The 23,509-nt window shown below is 38.5% G+C and overlaps 1 protein-coding gene across 1 annotated transcript; it reads right to left on the bottom strand.

Moving 5' to 3' along the window:
• Positions 1–786: 786 nt before the first annotated feature.
• On the bottom strand, positions 787–22,881 carry MGAT4D (MGAT4 family member D). Its single transcript, XM_045202568.2, has 11 exons — positions 22,788–22,881; positions 18,900–19,058; positions 16,317–16,454; positions 15,054–15,187; positions 12,142–12,188; positions 10,987–11,100; positions 8,956–9,031; positions 7,409–7,523; positions 5,132–5,262; positions 3,024–3,131; positions 787–865 (listed from the first exon to the last, which is right to left on the bottom strand). Exons 1-11 carry the CDS (start codon positions 22,879–22,881, stop codon positions 851–853), a joined length of 1,131 nt encoding a protein of 376 aa, XP_045058503.2. The 3' UTR covers positions 787–850.
• Between the last annotated feature and the right edge of the window lie 628 nt (positions 22,882–23,509).

A 23,509-nucleotide genomic window follows, 5' to 3' on the forward strand; every position in this document is an offset into this window, starting at 1 on the left:
TTCAAAATCAACCAATATTAACATTTTCTATAAGCTCATTAAAATTCAGATAGCCGTGAATCACTAAATATTTGAGAAAGCACATGACATGACAGAGAAAGGTTAAAAAAAAAAAAAGGCACTTAAGAAAGTGAAAGTTCAAGCCATAGCCAAGACTATATACAGGAATATTGCAATTCAAAAATAAAAGGCAAACAGCCCAATTTTTAAAATTTGAATACACATTTCACAAGTATATATTCCATAAACAGCTATCATTAAAATACATATTTTATTTTTATATTTATATATACATGAATGTGTATATATAAAGATACTCCACATCATTGGTCATTAAAGAAATGCAAAGTAAAATCACGAGATAGCCGGACTTGCTTTTTCTAGAATTTTATACAAATAGAATCATACAGTATAGAGTCTTTTGCATCTGACATTTTTTTCAGTTGGCATAATGGGTTAGAGATTCACCCATATTGTTATATTGATCTGATCAAACTCAGATTTCTTGGCTCCAAATTCATTGAACATGTGCATCTACACATGATAAAAAAGGAAAAGGAAATAATGATTGATTCCTCTAAACAATATTAGAGGATATCAGAAAGGTATATGCAGAAAACTTAAAAATGAACAGAAGGATATAAAATAAAATTAACCAATATCTGATAATTTTCTTATATAAAATTAATTTTATACTTACCAGTTTATTATTGAAGGTTTAACTTAAAAAAATATGACATAGTTTCTTATCCACTGTGAAGAAGGTTGAGAAATAGTCTAATCCTTGTTAGGCAGTTTTTTTCCAAAAATTATTTGGATCATTTTAAAAGATGTTAGAACTATGAAACTGCTAATAGTAGATATCCTGTTAAAAATTTTAAAAATAATTTAAATATAATCACATATGACATATCATTAGTTTGTTGTGTATTCTTATTTATTTTATGTTGTATGGAGTATAAAAAGAAAAAAGCTGTATTGTAACATCAAAAAATTAGTGATTAGATTTACCTTCTGCTTAATCTACCATGAATTTACAAAGGTAAGGTTAAAGTAGCTTATCTGGCAAAAATATATATATGTATCAATGTAAGAAAAATGCCCCATTCTAAGAGCACCGACAAATAGAATGGCATAGACCAGTCTCTGCATCGTCTATGGCTATGTTCCACGCATTTTGATGGTGTTACTTTTTGCATAAAGATTCATAACAGTTAAATTTTCATTATTCCAGACACTTGATTGTCTTGTTTGACACGTTTTGTCTTGAGCTCCACCTTGCCTGACAGCTGACAGCTAACATTTACTGAGTTCACGCTACGTGGCAGGCCCTGTTCCAGAGAGCGCTGTGCGAAGCGTCCACTGAGATGGGGAAGGAACGGAGGCGAGGTGGCAGGTAATAGACCATGGATGAAATGATGGGAGGATACGGATGTGCCCGCCCCTCGTTTCAACTGACAAAGGGTTAAAGCAACCATCTGCTTTGTTGTGTGTGGAGATGTCAACAGTGTTTCAAATGTGGAAGAAATCTTAAGGATCATCTAATTTAAACTCCTTGTTTTTATAAAAGGTGAAGAGAGCTCAGAGGAGTGGTAGGGCTTGCCCAGTATCATGTACACAGGTGACCACACTGAAAACTAGTTGTTTCGACTCCCAAGGCTTGCTTTTTTACCCCACCAAGATGCTAAGTCAACATAAATAACATTGTTTCCAAAAATGATGGTGAATTTAAGAATGACTGAAAACCCAACAATGCTGAATTTTGTTCATCTAATAAACAGTGATCTGAAATAAGAATGAAAATACATTTGAATTCAATAATAATGAGGGCATTTTATTTTTGAAATATTCTTATATAATTTTGAATATTAGAGGGATAACAATAATAAAATAATGAATTTTTTATTATTTTTTGATATATTTATTGATTATGCTATTACAGTTGTCCCATTTTATTATGACTTTCAAAACCCTCTTTTAGTCTCACTGTTTGAATTGCACAGCTGGAAACAGCAAGGCAAAGTCTACACAGTTGGGAACCGCCCTGCCTGGTTTCAGAAGCTGTAACCCCTCATGGTTAAGGCTGAGTCAGAGTTGGGACCATAAGCCACTAAGGAGACAAAGCTTATCTCCCTGGCAGGGGGGCCACCTCTGCCCACTTTACTTCACCCTGCTTGGCCCTGAGCCTGACCAGTTAGCCAAGGGAGGGATGACCTCACGAAAAAGGCCCACAGGGAAGGACTCGGGGGGCTATAGAAAAAAGGGGTGATGGACCCTTGCCCCTCGGCTTTGACATAGCCTGAGTCCTCTTTCTGTCTGCAAGAAGTCTCCTAATCTCTTGGCTGCCTTACTTCCCCTGCCTGACTTAAGCTTGAAACAATGACAGAGGGCGGTGCAGCCCTGTGCTAAAAAGGGCGGATTCCCCAGGGAATCAGGCGTAAGAAAGAATGCATAAAATCCTGTGAAACCTGCTTTGTTTATACCCTCAGCTTAAATGATAAGGGTCCAAGCCTGAAATGAGTTTGTTTCCCAAAGTTTTATAGCCCTTTAACTAACTGACCCTAACTCAGAATAAGCCCTCAAAGTTCTTTATACCTTATCCATTGTCTGACCCTTACTGCCTGACAATGATTCATGAGCTTTACCTGTATTGCTATGCAAATAAATGTAATAAAAGCCCATGGAGGAAAAGGCTCCTGGCCCTTCTCCTTTGAGAGATCGGCCACCTCTCCTCCCCAAGCAGATCATGTCTTGGTAGAATTATTTTCATCCGTGGTGGACAGGGGGCTCTGCGGGCAGAGCTCCCCCACATACACAGACTGGACGTTTTTAACAGGGAGACATAACCTGGCTCTTACACAGGTGGCTGGTCCCCAGGAGGTACAGGTCTGGCAGAAGACGAACTGTGTTGAAACCACTGTATGTTATAGATTCCCTCATGTTCCTATCACTCCTTTTCTAAATAGTATTTTCTAAGGTCATGAAACATTGTTTCTTTCTCAAATTATATTTTAGTATCTTACTTTTAAATATTGTTCTGTTCCAGGAAATGATGACTGTATACCCACATGCTGGAAAAGAGAAGGTTTATATTGAATACGAATTTGCTTATTTCGTTCTGCACATTTCTCCTGGGGACAAAGAGAAACAACAATCTTTGGTCAAAATCCAAATACTCCTTTTTACTGCATTCACTAATGGCAAATTTTTTAATGATGTTAATTTTTGGCCAGGGGTCTATATTAATATTTTTAAATTTAAACAAAATATTTCATTGTTAGCTTTTTCTTCATAAGACTAATAGAACAAAAGAATTGAGATACAAAAAGGCTTTAATTAAGGCAAGTATTGCCATGAACTCTGCCTTAGAAAATGTCTACTGTTGCATAACCACAGCAGTCCCCCCATCTGCATGAGACCCCGGTGGGTGCCTGAAACCGTGGAGAGTACTAAACCCCTCTACATCCTGCGTTTATTCCTCTACACAGACACCTGTGATAAAGTTTAACTTACAAATCAGACGCAGTGGCGGTCCACAACAGTTTAGAAGTAGGAAAATTCTAACAATGTGCCATATTTTGCCATGTATAATGCACCGCTGTGTATCATGCGCACCCGCATTTTTGTGCGCGTTAATACGTGGGATCATTGTGCCCATTATTACACCCTCGGTATGTGATAATTATGCCCATCCTTATTTTTCCCTCAAAAACTTGGGCAAAAAAGTGCGCATTATACATGGCAAAATAGAGGACTAGAGTAGAGTTACGTGGATGTGGCACTGTGAAGTGAGGGTCACTTCGACACAGGACCGCAAGGCTGTGGTGGTGGATCTGATAACTGGGCGGGCTACTGAGTGGCCAGTGCCAAGGAAGCGCACACAGCGTGGGGACGCTGGGAAAGGGTTGAAGCACGTCCCGTGCTGGACACATCTGGACGGCACAAGGTTTCTCTGCACTAGGCAGAATGGCAGGTGATTGAACACTGTGAATTGTTGATTTCTGGAATTTTCCATTTAATATTTTTAGACTGTGGTTCACCTCCGATAAGTGAAACCATGAAAACCGAAACTGCACATGAGGAGGGCAGAGGCATACTGTATAATTTTCCTCTCACTTTCACTTCACTCCAAAAATAAATGAAGTTTTTAGTGTTTTCCTATCTGCCCATTTCCCTCAGACTACATTATCCTTCCTCTTCCCATATTCATCAATTCCTGTACTGAATTACACCTCTCATTTCTTCTTAAATAGTAAAAAGTATAGGATTAAAACAAAGAGCCAATATGGAAAAAGATTTGGATCATCTCCTTAAAAATAAGATGACCTGTGGCAACACTCCTATTAAAAACGTTTGAAATTATTCTGATCGCTATCTGAAACCTACTTTATATATCGTGATTATAGAAAATTCACTAAGATAGATCTCCAATCTCTACACATGATAATTTCTAACTTTGTAGGCTTATTTAAGTGCGCGTCTACTCAGTACTGACATGTAGACTGCCCTCTCCTTCCAACCCCGCCGTGGCCTGCTTCACGCGTGTGAACCTCTGGCGCCAGATGCGCGCTCTTAGCGCGGATACGGCATCTGGCTGGCTGGGCCTGTATCAGCGCAGAGTACCTTCCTTGATCCCTCGTCAATGCTTTTTCTTTGCTCTGAAGTCTGCTTGGATCTTAATACGCTACTACAGATTTCCTTATAATAGTGTCTACGTGGAGCATCTTCCTCCATCTTCTACAACGCAGCATTATAGTGTATTTAAACTGAATACAGACAGCAATTAATCGCACAGTGTTTTTAATCCATTCTGATAAACTCTTAATTGGTATATCTTAGCTATTTATATTTATTTGATATAAATATTGACATGTTTGGATTTATGACTGACATTTTGGTTTTTTTCTGTTTGTTCACTGTTTTTTGTCCCCCTTTTCCCACTTTTCACTGCACTTTGGCCTCTCATTACTTCATTTACTATGTAGAAGTGTCAGTAAAATTTTACAATATTGGAAGTTAAAAAATTGATGCACTCATCATATTTGGTTTTGTAAACAAGTCTTAGGTAATTGTATTAGACAGTATTTTCCTAAAATACTATTTGGTATTTACAAAGTAAAGAAATACTCACAGGAGTTTCTCCTGGGTGGCACATCTTTACTTGAAAAATGTCCCCCAAGAGTAAGTCTATAGGTTTATCTTTGTAGAACATTAAGAAAAAATGCACAAAATCATTCAAGTCCTCAGATTTAAATAGCTTTCCTATGGAGAAAAAGTAAACAAGTCCAAATAACTCGAGTATTTATACTACATATCATAACATAACCCTTGTATATAATTGTTCATTGTATTCACATGAGGGAAAGGCAAAAATTTACTGAAAATTATTGTAAAAATACAATTAAAAATTAAAAACAAGGTGAAGGGATTAGTCAAATAACATAGATGAAGGACCCATGGACACGGACAACAGTGTGGGGATTGACTATGGAAGTGTGGGGGGGGGCTGGTAGAGGGGGGAAAAGGGGCAAGAAAATTTTTGAGACAATTGTAATAGCATAAACAATTAATAAAGGGGAACAATGAACATGTCTTATTCCTTAGAAAAAAGTTCAAAGCATTAATAAAGTTGGAGGATAATAAAGCAAAATAATATATCTGCTTATATTAAGAAGTACCCCTTGTGGGGAGTGGGGTGTGAAGCAGGTTTAGAATAGAATAGCCCAGACTTTCAGGAAAGTGCTGGTAACTAAGTAAAGAATCAACTGTCTGACTAGAGTGAGGGCTGTGTAAATAAAATCAAAGGTATAGGGGCCATATTCTTACTTAATTGTCCAGAAACTGTGATTTGTAACCTGATTTTTGCAAACTTTATCAGCCTACCACATGCTTAATTTTTATTAATGACAGTATTATTTCAGTATTTCAATATCTGAGCATTGTTTTATAAGAATGTTATTTTTCCCTTTTATACTTAGGATTCTTAAAATTTTGCAATATTTTAAAGTATGATTTCATTGCATCCAATTTCTTTTTTCTAATACATTGCACCTTTAATTTTAAAATGAAGTTGAAGTCACAAGATTCAGGGAAATGCTCACTTCAGAGTGAACAGTGTAAACACAGCTAACTATTCAACAAGCATGGTAGCAGGACGGAAGCAGGCTGCGGTTTCTCACTAGCACTTGAATTGATCAGGGTCACTTAGTCAAATGCAACTAACTAAATGCTATATAGTAACCAGAGCAAGTGATTAAATGATGGAAATATTTGATTTATTATTTACATTTTCCTAATCTTCTGTGAGCATGACGTATGGTAAAATCCTATTTGGCAAGCCCATGTTTTTGGCAAATATTGAGTAAAGAACTGTTATTGTGATGAAAAAGAAAAAAATAAGGCCTCTGCAGAGTTAAGCTTAAGCCAAGTTCAGCATCATGCTGTAGCGCCCCTTGATGCGCCCCTGTGGTGATCAGAGAGCGAAAGTTCCCTGCCCTTCACACACCTGACTCTGCTGGGAAAGATACAACGAACTTAAAAACTGCTAAGTAATATATCAACAAAACTATCTCCTCTGCCAGTGTCTCATCAGGTATTACTGTTACCTATCATTTTTCTTCCTATTTTAACCAAAGCTGAGCAAAAACCTTCCGGGCCTTAAAACTGGGTTCCATACCACTTTACAGAAAGTTTGGGGAAGAAAGTAGTCAAGTACGTATACGAAGAACAGATGGATTTCACTAGCAACCAGAGAAATTCTTTATACTCCTCCCAATGGCAAAGAAAAATTTTGATGGCTGAAATGAAATATTACCAAGCACCGGGGGAAGCAGGCGCTCACCTGCACTTATGGGTATCTAAGCTGTACAGCCCATTGGCAAGGCCATCTGCAGCACTTAGAGACCCAGCTACCTCTGCCCTGGGTGATCCCGCTCCAGGGAACAACAGGCCACTTCAATGTTTTGTGGCAGCAGAGAGTTGCAAACCAGGGAGGCCCACGCCTCTGGAAATGGATGAGCCCAGCGGATGGTTAGGTGGCAATTGTGCAGCAGTGAGAAGGAATGAACTAAACACACATCAAGAAACATGCCGATGGTTTCAATGTCTTGTTTTGAGGACAAAAATGTAAAGAATGGGAATGGGTTTATCACATCACCACTTATGTAAATTTTAAACGCATATGTCAATCTGCTTACTTATATTGTCTATCCAGAAAAATGTTTGGTTTAAAAATACATTTTCTGAAATTCAGAACCTTGAATCTGATTTTAATATTAAAGTAATTGTATCTTTGTAGCAATCATTCCATTCCTTTTCATTTAGTAACAAACTCATGTAAGTTCTTAAGAACTTTTAAGGCTACCATGTGCTAAAAAGGCGGAACCCACAAAATAGATCCATTGCTTACCTATGAATCCAAGAACGGAAAACTCAATGTAAAACCAATTATTTGAAGTGACAGAATGTACAAAATCTGTGATTTTTGTAAAGTACATCTTTTTAGCTATGATATCATCTTCTAGCTGGAAAAAAAACAACAAAAAGAAGGTGTTAGTACCTTTGATGCATCCATTGACAAAGTTATATTAGCTTGAAAGTTGAAAATACTTTCAATAGATTACACTGAACAATGTTTTTATGAAGCAATAATTTTATTTTTTAGTTCAGTTCCCTGAGGGTATTTACTGTTTGTCAATTTTCATTTTCTGATTCTAAGAAATGAGATTATTTCTTTCTTTCCTAAATGCTAACATGTAACATTCACTCCAAATCCTCTTTGGTGGACTCTATGTACCTGAGTGCATTTTCATCCTCACAGATACTTCGGTTTCTAGTTCAAGACCAAATAGCTTCACGCTGAGAAGGCAGGTGCCGTGTTCCACCACCAGATGTTGAGGTTGGCAAAGAGGAGACTCAAGGGAACTGGCATTCTCCTCCATAGCCGGCTGGTTAGAGGGGGTGCTAATACCACCCCCCAACAGTTTTCCAGAAGGGGAGTGGGACTAGGTTTTTCCTTTCTGATTTAGTACCTACTATGCATAACCGGTAGACTCTGAGGGTCTCCTGAGCAATTTAGCAGAGGAATGTGGAAGTCGTCAGGCACTTTACCAGAGCACAAAATACAAATGTGTCGTTTCTAAGAGTACATTGGCTGGATCTCACATTTCAATTTCATTGTCACTTACTAGGAATCAAGAAGGATTATTTCTTTTTTTTTTTTATTGTTGTTCAAGTACAGTTGTCTCCATCTCCCCCCAACCCCTTCCCCAACCCCAGCCATCCCCACCTCCCACCCTCGATCCTGCCCCCCTTTGACTTTGTCCGTGGGTCCTTTTTACATGTCTTATTTTCTTCCAATAAAAGAGAAGATGTTGCTTCAGGCCTTGTCCTAACTCTCTCCGTCTCCAACGTATTCCTCAAACTCTTATCTCAGCTGCACAGTGTCTCATGAAGTGAGTATACACTTGCTGGTGGGAAACATTACTTAACAATATGCAGGGACTTAGAGGGTACAAACTATACATAATTGACTTATTTCATAAATACAGTTAGTCACTGTAGAACTATGTTACTCCTAAAACGTGAGGCAATGTAGGGTAGCAGTGATGAGCATATATGTTGTCCGACATTTAATAAGTTCTCAAATTACATTTATTTTACCCAGTAAACTTGTGGGCAAAGAAATGTAGGCAGTACAATTTCTTTTTTTTTTTTCTGATTTGGTAAATTCTTTTCAGTTTGCTTTAGGTAAATATAATTTCTTCCATAATAGTGACTCCAGCAAGAGGACTAATATATGATCGATTTTATGCTTCCTCTTGGTATTTTAATACAGTGAGTACTTTCTATTTTCTGAGTACAAAGTAAGGTGGAGAAATACAATAAGGAAGAAAGGACTCCAAGGAGGGAGAACACAGTATTTCCACTTTAAATTCTATTTATACAAGGTCATACCTGTAAATAATACATGGCCTTGGGTTGGGCATACAGCATCAAAAAACAAAAATCCAACACTTGTTTGGTTCGCCAACTAAAGGTAAGTAATAAAATCTGTTAAGATTTATTACGATGATTTAATTTTTGCTTATAAGCACACTTCAGTAATTTAAAACAAACTATTTTTGCACTTTGCTAATAAAGAGCACTATCTACATTAAATAAACTTGTGTATGTTATACTGAAAAGTTACACTCACCGGTTTCCTGTTTTTATTCAATGGGCAATGTCTGCCATTGCTAAACTAGGGTAAACATAATCTGTTTATTTTAAATTTGGGTTTGTTAAGTTTTGATCTATATAATAAAGTTAATATTTTCTCTTAGGTCTTGTTAAATGAAAGTATAAAGAAACTTTATTCTGGTGTAATATGAAGCTGGATACCAGGCCAGGTCCTGAAGGTACAAAGACCAACACACAGTGCAGTTCTTGCCCTTCTGGGTCACATAACCTAGCAAGGAAGATAGAAGAATAATAAAATTGGGACAACGGCATAAGAGCTGTGTGGAGGTATCGCCCATGATGACTTGCAATGAGATGGGGAGGGGGGGCAGAAGGTGGCAGAGCATTTAGTGTTGAGGACGGTTCTGCAGAGGTGCAGGGCATGCGAAACAGCAGCCCCTGAGATTCACAGGGAGCTGACGGAAGAGACACTGCCAAGGGGAAGGTTGGCAGAGACCAGATCAGCAAGGATCTTTTGTGACATGCAGGAAACTTTGGGCTTGATCTCACGTGAAAAGATTCTTCTGCCTACAGTGTGGAAAGTGAATTGGAGGACAGGCTAGGCTAGAGTTAGGGAAAGCAAACAGATCTGGAATGGCCTGGACTATGCCCAAGGCAGAGAGAAATGGATCAGAGTGAAGATGTGGAGGAAGATTCAGAACCAGAAATGATGACAGACACAAAGGGCAGGCGGGAAAACAAGGGTGAGGAGTGACTCCCAGAATTGTGACTCTGAACACTGGGGGTGCTGTGGGCCATTAATCAAAAAGCAAAATGAAACACTTGAGAGATTTCTAGATTCTGACATACTACTTATTATTTTCAAGCAAAAAGAGCTAATAAATGTCATGGGATTTGATCTTTTTCTGAATTCAGATATGTCATTTGCTCTACTAAGTTTTGAGGAACCAAATTATATTTCTTTTATAACTACCATACTTATAACCAAACAATAATAATCCTCCACATATATATAGGGTTATTCTATATACAAAGATATATATTGTTATATATAAAGATATATCTTTTAAATTTTCAAAATTCTTGCATAAATATTAGCATATTTTATTATTTTTTAAAAGATTTCATTTCTTTATTTTTAGAGAGAGGGGAAGGGAGGGAGAAAGAGGGAGAAAATCAATGTGTGGTTGACTCTGGTGTGCTCCCTACTGGGGACCTGGCCCGCAACCCAGGCATGTGCCAGGACTGGGAATTGAACTAGTGACTCTTTGGTTCAGAGGCTGGCACTGAACCCACTGAGCCACACCAGCCAAGGCTATCATATTTTATTCTTACAATGACTTTTCTGAATATGTAAGGTATATTTTATTATATACACTGGAAAGTTGAGGAAGCAAAGAAAAAAAGGCTAAATTACTTGCCTAGGATGATCAGAAAACAGAAAAACTGAGTCTAAAATCCAGGTGTAATGATGTATAATGCTAGGCTTTTTCCCCCTTCATTATGCTTTTGCCAGTCACTGTCTGTAAATGTGAACATGGATAATCAGTAGTGTGCTGGTGGTGTTTAACAACTATCTCTCTGTGGAGGAGTGGGGGTGAGCCCTGATTTGTAGCTATTGCCCATTTCTGTGGTGTAAATGCTCCTGACTTCATGTCACCAACTGATGTCACTGAACACAGAGTTGGAAAGTGACGCACATAGTCAGCCCTTGCAAGTCAGTAGGGCTGTGTTCGAAATACAATCTGTTAGGTGCTGATTCCAGCATTTCACCAAACGAAGTTATTTAAGGATACAATGTCATACCTCTTGTACGTTTGTGAGTCCCCAGGTGAGTGCTTGGCATGTAACATGTCTGGATAAAAAAACTGAGGTATTGAAATGACCTCTAAGGATCCAGATCTCAGTTGCTTTTTGAATCTATAAATAGACGTAAATGGAAGCTTGTAATTGAATAGTTGATATACCAAAAATAACAAAAATCAGTAAAAAGAATTTCCTTATGCATGTCCACATAATATTTTGATTTGAATTATTTCACATGATGATACATGATATCAGTATAATAAAACTAATAGTTTTTAGCCAAAGTACTTCCTTTATGAATTAGAGACATATATCAAAAAATTAAAATACATAAATCCCACATTCTGGGGCACATTTGTGTTTCCAAAAATCTAGCATGCTCCCTTTTGGGCCTCCCTACCTTCTCAGGCAATTCTATTTGCCAGACATCCCCTTTCTCCCTGTGTCTGCCTGAAGAATATCTACTTATGCCCTTTGACTTAGCTTCATCGTTACCTTTCCCAGAAAGTCCTCCTTGATAACTGCAGGTAAAGTGAATTACTTCCTACTCGATATGTTCTCATATTGCCTGTCCCAACTGCCAGGCTAACACTAGGCTCCTCGTGATTTGGTTTTGCCAGTTTTATCACCCATGGGAACATGGAGATTTGGAGGGCTGGGTTCATTCCACAGCATCTTGCTTGACAAATAGCTTCACTTTGGTTCACCAGTGCTCGCGTCTGATGGGCTGCATACAGCAGGAGGTTGTGGGCAGAAGCAGTGAGAGTAACTGTCCAGTAAGGGGCCCAAGATGTTTTCAAGATAAGCTAGTAGGCTTCTCACAGAGACAATGGATTCCATGGAGAATAGATATTATAACAACAGTGACATGAAAAATGTGGATTTTTTTCAAAGAGAAAATTACTTTGTTGCTAGTGTAAAGTCCATAAGATTTTGCAGTTTTTCTCATGAAAAAATATAGACTTTCATAGGTAGATGACCTAGAAAATTGGGGAAATTACAAGGTGTACTTCATCACAGCTTAGACAGAACTACAGCCTCTTTCTGTGCTGATGCACAATGAAACAAACGTGATCACCAATAAAATAATTGGACAGAAGCAATAGTATAGAAAAATTTAAAAAACCATTTAAAATTTTATCCAACAGTACTTACTTTTTTGTAATCATGTCAACAACAGATCTTAAATAATCTTCATTACTCTAAAAAAAAAGAGAACACTGTTTTACTGAAACCAAGCATGCCTCATGCTTTTATCAATTCACGTTTGCTACACATAAATCTAATTGACGGGTGGAATGTCCTTATGTCTTAGTCACGTCTAGTGTTTCACTTTCTGGAAAGAATTTAAGAAACCCATGTGCCTAAAAGACCTGACCGAAAACCTCTCGCTCTCCCTTGTCACAGTATGAAATATCGCTGTGTGCTATTTACACCTAACACTTGGTGGTTACAAAAGCCACGCGTCTAAAACAGTTTTGCACTAAAAACTGGATGGCTTATTTCGAAGAACTGCTTTTGGAAGGTATCTTCATTTTATGAGTATTCTGTGACAGTAAGCTTACTTCAAAATTACTCCACATTGTTCCGGACAGCATTGCTCAGCTTAACTTCCGAATTTTCTTCTATCGACAGTCTCTGTGTATTTACTCCTTATGGAAAGCTGTGCTTAGATTAGACGACAGATTCGGTTGTAAATAGCTTTTTGGTGGTTTATTCTTGCAGATGACTTTTTTTTTAAGATAACCGCTGGGCATTTACAAGATGTAGCCTCAGGGCCCACAAGCATTCCCGATATAAAATTCTGAAAATATTTTGCATAGTGACAGCTGTAGTGTCAAATCTGTGTTCTGAGAGGCAATTCTGAGTGTATACAGTTAGGTTGTTTGTTAAAAATACCAGGCATGAGGCAAATAACTCTATTATTGTACCTAGCTATTATAGTACCTAGGGCTCTTAAGATGGCCATAGATTAAATCAGCAGTTATTTGCTACATGCTGAAACATATTTTACTTTAAAAAGTACTAAAGTTATACTTAAGCATTTTGTATTCCATTTTAAGATTTGTACCCCCATATTTTATTATTGGTCTAAATCAACGATTTTCCACCAGTGTGCCACAAGTTTTAAAAACGTGCAATACCTGACTGTTTAGTCAGGGGCGCTGCGCACCCACCTCTTGTCTCTTCGGTTGTCAAATAAAAAGTAACAACAGTCAACACAACAATAGGCATCTGGTGTGAATGAGTCAAAATCATCCCTATTTTTTGTCAGATTGGCATAAAATATATTTTTGGTGTGCCACAGGATTTTGTGACTCGTTTTTATGTGAGCCATGAGATGAAGAAGGTTGAAAACTGCTGGTCTAAACATTTTAGGCAGATGTGCATTGTGTGAGCAGCAGATAAGTAAAGATTGAACTATGTAACAGAAAAGAGCCACAGAGACTTTGGAGATGAAGTATATGCTTCTAATATTAAGAAATTAAACTTGGAGAGAAGAATCATCAATATTTAATCTTTTATTTATATTTTCCCATTAGTTCTTCTGTTGCTTATTTTGTTTAGAGTTTTTCTGCACTCAAAGGCATGTTTATTATAAAAATTCAAATAATAGAGAAAAGAATAAATGACAACACAAGTCCTTTTAACTCTCAACATCCAGTGATAACCATTATTGCATTTTATGTTTTATGTAATATAGACTTATATTTATATGTAGTTTTTATATACTAATATTTAAATGTAAACCATTATTTATGTCATTCCAAGATTTGCTCATTCTCTTTTTTTCTTCATACATTTCATCTATCTGTATTACCTTCCTCCTTCCTGCTTGCTATCATGTTTTACACAGCTAATATGTTAAAAACAATGCTTTATAATGTTTTTTACTCAACAATATGTTTCCGACATTGTGTTATGTCAGTGGATATTCATTCTTTCAATGGCTACAGATCATTGTAATGTAGACATGAATATTCCATCAGTCACTTATTGGTAGATATTTTGGTGATTTCCAATATTATGGTTTTATAGCACTAAAATTTCTTGAAATAATTACGTATTGAACACTTACTATGTACCACACATCATGCTAAGTATTTTAAATACGTTAGCTAATTTAACTGCCGAAACAACCCTATGACAAGGGTAATTACCATCATCACCACTTACGAATAAGAAAAGTGCACAGAGGGAACTCGTTCAAGTGCACCAGCCGGGGGGGAAGAGACCGGCGTTTGGACTTTGGCGGTTCAGATCCAGAGTCTGTACTCTAAACTTCCATACTAGCCTGTCGTACCTGTTTTTAAATTCTTGCCTGATTATCTCCTCAGGATAACTTCCCAGAATTGTGATTTCTGAGACAAAGGGTATACACATTTTAAATCTGATATGTGTTGCCCACTTCCCTCCGAAAGGCTGTACAGTGTTAGACTTCATATAGTACATTACAGTTTTACATGGCACTAGAGGCAAGGTGGAAAAATTTGGGACCAATAGAGAGATGCAGATTTGCATCTGCTTTATTAGTTACTAGGCCAATTACTTTCTTAAACTCCTTTCTACATTTGTAAAATCAGCATAGTGCTACTTCTTTTACAGGGATGTAACGCAGGTTATACATAATGTATATAAAAATTGTCTACAATCCTTCAGATATAGGAAGAAGTCCCTCAATTAATGGTAGTTATTATTTAATGTAAATTATTGCTTGATTTCTATACCAACCTTTTACTGAGCAGATTTTATTACTATAGCATCAATTTTAAGTTCTGTTTGTAAATATAATTTCTATGCCATATAGCATGCAGGGTTCCCAGTTATGTATTTAGCAATGCAATCTTATTTCTCCACATGGAAACATGGTATTTAAATAAACTTTTTAGATCAATGTATTTAATCCTTGGTGGTGTCAAAAAAGTATTAATACATTGTCTGCTATCCAAAAAAAGGTACCTGTGAATTAGTTTTTGAAATTTAAGGACAGAATTCAAAATGCAACAGTGGTCAGTATGGAGACCACGGGGTGGGAGTAAGGACAGCCAGTGACCCTTCCCACTTACATCCGCAACAGAGACGACCACCACAGAGTCCTGAACCTCCCCAGGGGTCATCCTGGATATGAGCGAGGTCAGCGTTTGCTTCAGGTAGCTATGATCTTCTCTCTTCACAGTGGGAATACCCAGCGCAAAGGATACTGCAGACCCCCAAGCATCGAATCGCCATTTCAAACCATGGAGGGAAATACAAGTTAGCATTAATATCTGTGCTTACTTCTATGGTTGGGGTTTTTAAGTGGTCATAAAAATAGTGCCTGAAACTGTTTACAGAAGTTATCCAAACCACTGTTAGCTTTTATTACATATTTCATTTTCTGCTTAAAGAAATTCCGGTTTGCAGTGAACAGTTAGGAAATGCATTAAATAGACACCCAGATCTTCTCATGGTGGAAAATGTCAGTGTAGTGAAAAATAAACTAACCACTCTCCATTTATTCTAGTGTTCCTCTGAGTGTGAAACACATTGGCTAATTCTCTGAATGTGAAAGAAGTTCATGAAGCAATTTCCAAATGATTTGATGGAATACATTCATGTCCCTAAGTGACTTCTATTGCCCAATAATGACGGAAGCACTGGAGAACAGACCAAGGTCATCCTAAATAGGTATCGAGATTCTATGCCCAAAGCAGCCATAGACAAGTAAGTGATGAACATAGCTATGGTCCAACAAAATCGTATTTAAAATGGGAAGATTCAGCTTGGGGGCTGTAGTTTGCTGACCCCTGGCCCAGAGGGACGCACTGATTGGTATCAGTGAGGTTGGTGAGAAAGGAAAGTTCCTGAGCGTTGGCCTAATGTCCTTCTTCTAACTCAGATGTTTTTTCTCTTCTTCTGTACCTGCTGAGCTTGAACTCATCCTTCAAGGTTTAGCTTAATCATCACTTCTGCAAAGCTTTTGCAGACCTTCATCCTCACAAAGATGGGGAAACAAGAAGATAGCCAGATGAGTATATATTTATCAAAACCAAGGGAGAAAAGAGTTACCAAATACTGAGCAGATGCTTAACATAGGCTTGACGTACACTGACTTACTTTCAAAGCATCTGTATTAAAGTTGAATTTGAATTCAAGTCTCCAGATATTTATTAAACTATCTTTTCTGCCAGACAATATACTCATTTCTGGTGGTCCAAGTTAGTGCCAGCTAGACTGGTGATCTAAATATCAAATGAGTATCATTTTAACAGCTCACATTTTAAAACTTGAAAGCATGTCCCCAAAGATCAAAACACCTGCATTTGATTTTCCAATTTTAATTTTCTTACCGCCTGTTTTCTCTTTGCTGATGATTATATCAGGATAAATTCTGCCTATTTTCCTTAGATGAGGGAAAAAGAACTTTAAGACTTCAAATGTATTAGGTGCTGCTTCATTCTCATCGAACGTGTTCACTTCCTTTCCGACTGAAAGGGAGAAAAAATAGGCTTCTGAGTTCATGACCGTAAGGATTTTCCCTCCTCTGGCACAATTTTTTAAAAGAGGGTTAATAAATTAATTCACAGGTTAACTTCATAGTCATACATAAGGGGAATACTATTAAATGTAAATGATCAAAATCATAAGACTACAAAATATAACTCAGAATTGATTCATATTTATTTAAAAAGTAATATAGCAGGTCTTCCAATAACATCATGTCATTCAATGACTTTCGTTAACATTGATTAGATGCTGTAGGGACTTAACTGTTGTTTTTATCAATTACCATATGGTAAAGTTGGTTTCCTTATGTATCATTTACCTTGAAGTTGCAGACCCTATCAATGATGTTAAGTGATGACTTCTTGTATTTAAGTCCAGCACTGTAAGCTATACAACCAGAGGCTAATAGAACTGTCAGTTCCAAATAGCGTATGATTGAAACATACTATAAAGAAACATAACTGAAAATATTTCCAAATCACACATCCATCTGTTTTGCTACTTTAATATCATATCGTTAAAGTTTATTTCCTTATAATATTGTAGCTCCTTCAATATTTAGTGACTCCATTCATACCATTCATTTGAATTTGCCTCTACAATTTTGAAAAAAAAGAACGAAGTTGGAGGACTCATACTACAGAATTTTATTTCATAATACATTACATGTCAACAAAGGCAGTGTGGTGCTACAGAAGAAAACAGATACACAGATCAATGGAACAGAACAGAGAATCCAGAAATAGGTGCACACGAGTATGGTAGATTGATTGTTTTTAAGGTGCAAAGGCAATTCAATGCAGAAAGGACAGCTTTTTGACACACGGTGCTAGAACACTTGGGCATCCACAGAAAAAAGGATGAACCTTAACCTATACTTCATACTATTTATAAAAATCAACTTGAAGTTTTCATAGACCAAAAATATAAACCATAAAAATTTTTAAAAACCATAAAAAATCCTCATGACTCTTAAGAGTTCTTAGATACAGCATTTTATGCACAATACATAAAAAAATTGATAAACTGGACTTCATCAAAATTAAAATTGTTTGCTTTTTGAAGGACAACACCAATAAGACAAGTCACAGACTGGGAAAAATATTTCTAAATCACATATCTATCTGACATACATCCAGGATATACAGAAAACTCTCATAACTCAACAACATAAAAACAAACCACCCAATTAAAATTTGGACAAAAGATTTGATCAGACATTCCACAAAGAGGACATATGAATGGAAAATAAGCACATAAAAATATTTAGCATCATCACACTAGAGAAATGTAACTTAAAACTATGAGATACCATGATATTAGAATGGCCATAACAAATGGGAGGGACTGGAACTCTCCTACAATTGCTGCAGGCAATGCAAAATGGTACAGCCCATCTGGGAAACAGCGTGGCAGTTTTTTATAAAGCGAAACATACACGTACCAAATGCCCATGAAGTCTAGATATTTACCCTAAAGAAATTAAAATTCAAACAAAAAACCTGTACACGAGTGCCCATAGCAACAGGTAATTAACCCCCCCCAAAAAAAACCCTGAAAATGAAAACAACTCAAGTGTCCCTCAGTTGATGAAGAAAACTACCTATTGTACATCCATACAGTGGAATGCCACTCAGCAATAAAAAAGCAATAAACAATCGGTCACACCACTTGGATGAAACTACACTGAGTGAAAGAAGCTGGTCTCAAAGGGTTATACAAGGTGTGATTCCACAGGTGTTGGCACTCAGGGAAATGGAGAACTGTAAGAAGAGAGGATTGTCAGTGGTTTGCAAGGGATGAGTGGGGGGAGTATCTGACTACAAAGGGGGAAGCACACAGCAGGACTTTTTGTTCTGAAGAAAAGGGGAACCACCGAAGGTTGATTTGCAAGACAGTGCAGCCTTCGCTTTGGCTACTGTGAGGATAGGTGGGTGGGAAGGAGACTGCAGAGAGAGAAAAACCAGGACTATGCCAGCAATCATTCAGATGAAGCATGAGGGTGGCCTGGCTAGGGTAGTAGAGATGGTGAGGGAAAAATATGGGCAGATTTGTGAGATATACAGGATCACAAATCAATGGGATTGCTTACTGACTTGACGTGGGAGTGTGCAGGAGGGAGAGGGAGGACTCAGAGATGAGGCTCTGGGTTCTGGCTGCCTCTATTGGATGGATTATGGATGGGGGTGCAATTCACAGAGATCGAAAACACAGAAAGACCATCTTCCTGGTGGAGATGAGAGGCAATGTATCAGTGATATCTCTTACCTGATTTTTCCATGTCTGACAATAAAAGAATGAGTACTGATTTGATTATATTTATTGGGAGGAAATGTTCTAAAATCAGAAAGCATAAAATTTAAATTTCCAAACACAAAACATAAAAGAAACGAACCACCATGCACAAAAACAGAAGCAGCACAAACCTAAGTTCACTGATACATTTTCTCTCTGTCTAGTGTCATCCTTCATTTTATTCAAGGCTTCCATCAGCTCCTGGCGATTTCTTTCAGTTTTGTTTTTTAAATGCAGAATATTTTCCTTAAACTCCAAAATATGGTTTCTACAATTAGTTAACTGATTACCTGGAAAGAAAATGTATATGTTTATGCATGTAGCAAATGGTATCATATAATTTTCATAATATATAACAAAATGTAAAATAAATGCTTCAATGTAGCTATATATCTAGCACTAAATGTGTGTATGCATTTCTACATAGTGCTATATACAACAAGAATTTTCTTCTGGAGGACAGGCCCCTCGTAGTAGAGGCTTCCCCCGCTAGGTGAGTGTTCTAGGAACCCAACTGTGTCTGTACCAGCTGGCATTATTGTGAGAGGCTGCATTCGGCTTCAGTGAATATTTTTTCCTGAAGACTTTTAACACGTTTGCCCATTTCATGATGGGCGATTTACGAGTGCACCTGCCCACACCATGCTGGGTGTTCAGCAGTTTTTGAACAAAAACAGCACGACCTACATGGCCCGCTATTCCTACTCACATGACTCTCCCTGAACAACTTTTTTTGTTTCCCTGGATGACAAAAGTCCTCAAAGGGAAACATTTTGCCAATTTGGAAGAGGTGAAACAAAGAACAGCAGAATTGCTAAAAGGCATCAAAATCAACAAGTTCAAAAACTGTTTTAAGCGGTGAGAAAAATGTCTCGATAGGTGTATTGCATCCAATGGAGAGTGCTTTGAAGGTGACTGAAGTTTAAACATGTAAGAATAATCACTCAATTTTTTATAAATAAATTCTGTTTTTTTGGCTCCTCCCTTGTATGTCTGTACATAAAAGATTTGAAAAAAATGAAGTGTTAAAAACAGTAACATCTGGAAGGTGCATGTATCAGATTTGAAATTAGGGGGGAAAAACCAGCTGAACCAGAAAATTCACTTCTAAGAATTTATCTAAAGAAAATGACCAGAAATATGCACAGATTTGGCTCTAAGGATGTTCCACATAGGCAGCATTATTTATCATCATAAGAATATTGGAAACAGCCTACCTAACAATGGAAATATGCTAAATAAATTACAGAATACCCTTTTAATAGTTCTGGTAGCTCTGGCATTAAATCACATGTAATTGAACCTCAGTTTTCTCACTTAACATTTGTGTGGCTTGGGCAAGTTGTTTAACTATTGTTAGTCTCTGATCCTTCGTGTGTAAATGGATATATAAGAATCCCTGCCTCAGAGTTGGTATGAAGATGTAATTTGAAATTGCATGTAAGCCATGTGGCAAAGCACAATAAAAATGCTTTGACAAATGTCTAACAGATAGTATGCATTGATGGAGTATTGTTTATTCACTTATCAATGGAATACTATGCAGCTATAAAAAATATCTAATGTCATAAAAAATTTTGATGCTTATGAGGCTTCCTGTACAAGGCAAAAATTTGGCATATGGCTTTAATTTCAAGGAAGAGATTAGGGCTGGTATTATGGATCTGAGAGCAAAAGTCTTAAGATACACTTACAAAATGGAGTAAGACAATGTAGCGATAGACTATTGTCCCAGTCTTACTTGGGGACATTTACTCCATCCCTGCCTGGGCTCACACTAGCCTTAGCCCAGGGCAGAGGGTTCACTCTTTGAAACCCAGCAGGGTGCCATTACTGAATAAATGGCCTGGCCAGCACAGGAAATGATTTCAGGGATTCTAAAACAGAACCATGCTTCATCAAAAGAACTGCAACCACCCCAGACAGAGCTTGAATATCCACCTAGTGGATACTACCTGGGAAGGCTCACACATTTAAAAGGGATGTAGCTAAACTGGTATAACCTTATGTTTCTGGGGTTCCCCGGGTAATGTTCTCTTTGCAGAATGGATCATGTGTTTGGAGGTGACATATCACGGGTGATGCAACATAATGTAAGTCGGTCCCTAGGGGATCAACTTGGTAAACATGAAAAGAAAGCCTTTTCTCTAGAGCAAGTGCTTGCAGAAACACACTTCTTACCTGACAACTCAATTCATCAATATTCTTTCAAAAATTTTTATATTACTTGCATATTCGTTCAGGTATTTTGTGAGAATAAAATGCTATAAAGCTATCTTGCAAAGTTCGAAATAAACAATCATTTGATGTTTTGAGTCACCTGTGGTGAAGCTGTGAAAACAAGCACCAGTCCATGTGTGCAGTGGGCCACTGTGACTCCCCTCCTTGGACAAGGTGGGGTGCCAAGCACCCTGACCTTCGCTTCTCACCGTAGGGCCCAGGAGAAAACAACCCACACCTGTGAGTTTAACTTTTCTACTAGCCACATGACAAAGGGTAAGAGAAACAAGTGAAAGTAATCATAAATAGATTTAATCCAATCTATCTAAAATGTATTTTTCAATATGCAATCAACATAAAGAATAATTAATGACTTTGCATTTTTTGTACTACTTTAAATCCGGTGTGTATTTTACAGTTACAGTGCACCTTAACTCAGAGGTTAAATGTTAACAATTGGAGGAAACTGTAGTCCTACCAAAACAATAAGATTCAGATTAACTTAAAATAAAGTCAGGTGAAAATGCAGTTCCTCGGTTGCCCACACTACACTGCAAGTGCTCGGTAGCCGCCCCAAGAGGAGCTGCCGCCACACTGGGCAGCACCGGGCTGAGACGCCCACTGTGAGCTCATTACAAATGCAGCCTCTTGGCCTCCGCCCAGGCCTACTGAGTCAGAATCCGCACTCTAGTACCATTTGCAGGAGACAGGTGTGCACGTCAAAATTCGAGAAGCACTCCTATAAACCTCTAGCTGTTTTATCTTTCTCATCACTGACTTCACTACACAGTTCAGGGCCTGATGGCCTCTTCTTGTACTATTACTGTAACTGCATGGTGATTGGCCACTCACCCCTAATCCACATCTCATCTGGAAACGCTGCTCAACGACTGAAAGAGGCCCCTAAGTGCTAGCTGAATGGAGTCCAAACGACTTGGCTTAGTATACAAGGCCCTGTTCAGTGTGGCCCTGACCCAACTTTTCCGCCTTCTTTCACTCACTGAACACCCCCTGTAAAGAGAAGCATGCTGAGATATTCAGTCTTCTTCCATGTGGTACTTATTCATCACGTGCCACCCTGCTATGTAAGCACGGATGAAGTCAGGTTCCTACCCTAAGTTAACTAACCACCAGGCTGGCCAGGGATGGGGGAAAGGAGCATAGACTTGAAAAACTAGGAATAATGGAATTGTCAAAACGGAATTATCTTCAGAGTGTACAGGCAAAGGGAGGCAGGAAATGATGAAGAGCCCAATATCTGGGTTAATTTATTAGCAGAATCCGTAAGCCTTAAATTCAAAATTCAACTGTGTGAATGTTAAAATGTTAACTTTGGACTAGAGGTGAAACCAAAGTTAAATTTGAATGGCAGATAGGCAATTTTTTAGTATCAATATATCCCATTCAACCATTATACTAAAAACTCATTCATTGTTTATCTGAAATTCAAATTTAACTGGGAAGCCTCTACTTTTATTTGCTAAATTGGCAACCCAATGGACAATACATGAAGACCGTGCCCTTGACCTCGGTAGGGAAAACGCACTCGCAGAGGACAGGTAGAGCCCAGAGGCCCTGCAGGCGGATGCGTTGGTGCGCGTGCCCACAGTCGGTCAAGGCCACTGGAGAGACCTGTGCATCCGTTACAGCTCAACGGCCTGCGGGACCACAGTGGGGGGCCACACCTGTAAGCCCCTAATACAAGAGCAGGCAATCCCCTCAGGTTCCTACCTCGTTCACCACTTCCCTCCCCCTGCTCCCCAGCGGGAAAGGTGGCGGGAGAAGCCACCGCGGCTTACTGGTTTGAGCCATCCTGGATATGGAGAAACAGGAGAAGCTGAAGAGCAAGACCGCAACCAGCGAGATCAGCAGGTTCACGCGCTTGGCCCTCATGGAGGTGGCCAGTGGGGCAGCGAGCAGCGCGGTGGGTGGAGGCTCCGAGAGGGCCGAGGGCCTGCACCACCGAGGAGAAGCACGCCAGCGCCTGCGCACCTCCCCCCACTCCAGGGGTCGCTGGGACCGACGCGCACGGGCCCTGCCCTTGGGCAGCTCCCTCCCCCTCCGGTGAATGGCTCAGCACTTAGAATCCGAACGGCTTGGTGGGGCTGCTGGTGGTTAAATGCCTTCCACTACGGTGGAGCGCCCCACTGTCCCACACGTAGTCAGGTCTCAGTAACTTACTTCATGTTCTTGTAGTAGTGAGTGACCTTTGTGCCAGACTCTGGGCTAAACAGTTTCCATGTTATCTCTTTGGAACCTCACAACATCCCAATTTTTTGAAGTACAAAATGAAGACAGTAATAGCATCTACCTAACACGGTATCATCATCTTCATTTGACCTTGGAAACAATTTGAGCCCTAGTGAAATCCAGAATTTGCCTCAGGTTGCTCAGCTGGAAATGTCCCCTCAAACCTTGCAGATAGATTTTAAAAAATTTCTCAACAAAAAATATGTATCTTTACTTGGAGATTAGCAGCCTCTAATGGTAGCCATCACATAGTCCAAGGACTTAAACAGCT

Source organism: Desmodus rotundus, chromosome 9 (assembly GCF_022682495.2).
Source record: "Desmodus rotundus isolate HL8 chromosome 9, HLdesRot8A.1, whole genome shotgun sequence".
NCBI lineage: Eukaryota > Metazoa > Chordata > Mammalia > Chiroptera > Phyllostomidae > Desmodus > Desmodus rotundus.

Excerpts from the sequence above, each read along its gene's own strand:
- MGAT4D (XM_045202568.2), bottom strand. The coding sequence starts at position 22,881 with ATGAGGGCCAAGCGCGTGAACCTGCTGATCTCGCTGGTTGCGGTCTTG. Across the intron at positions 16,455-18,899 it reads AAATGTATCAGTGAACTTAG|TCGGAAAGGAAGTGAACACG; the intron begins GTTTGTGCTGCT and ends TCTCCCTTTCAG. Across the intron at positions 7,524-8,955 it reads AGGCCATGTATTATTTACAG|CTAGAAGATGATATCATAGC; the intron begins GTATGACCTTGT and ends TTTTTTTTCCAG.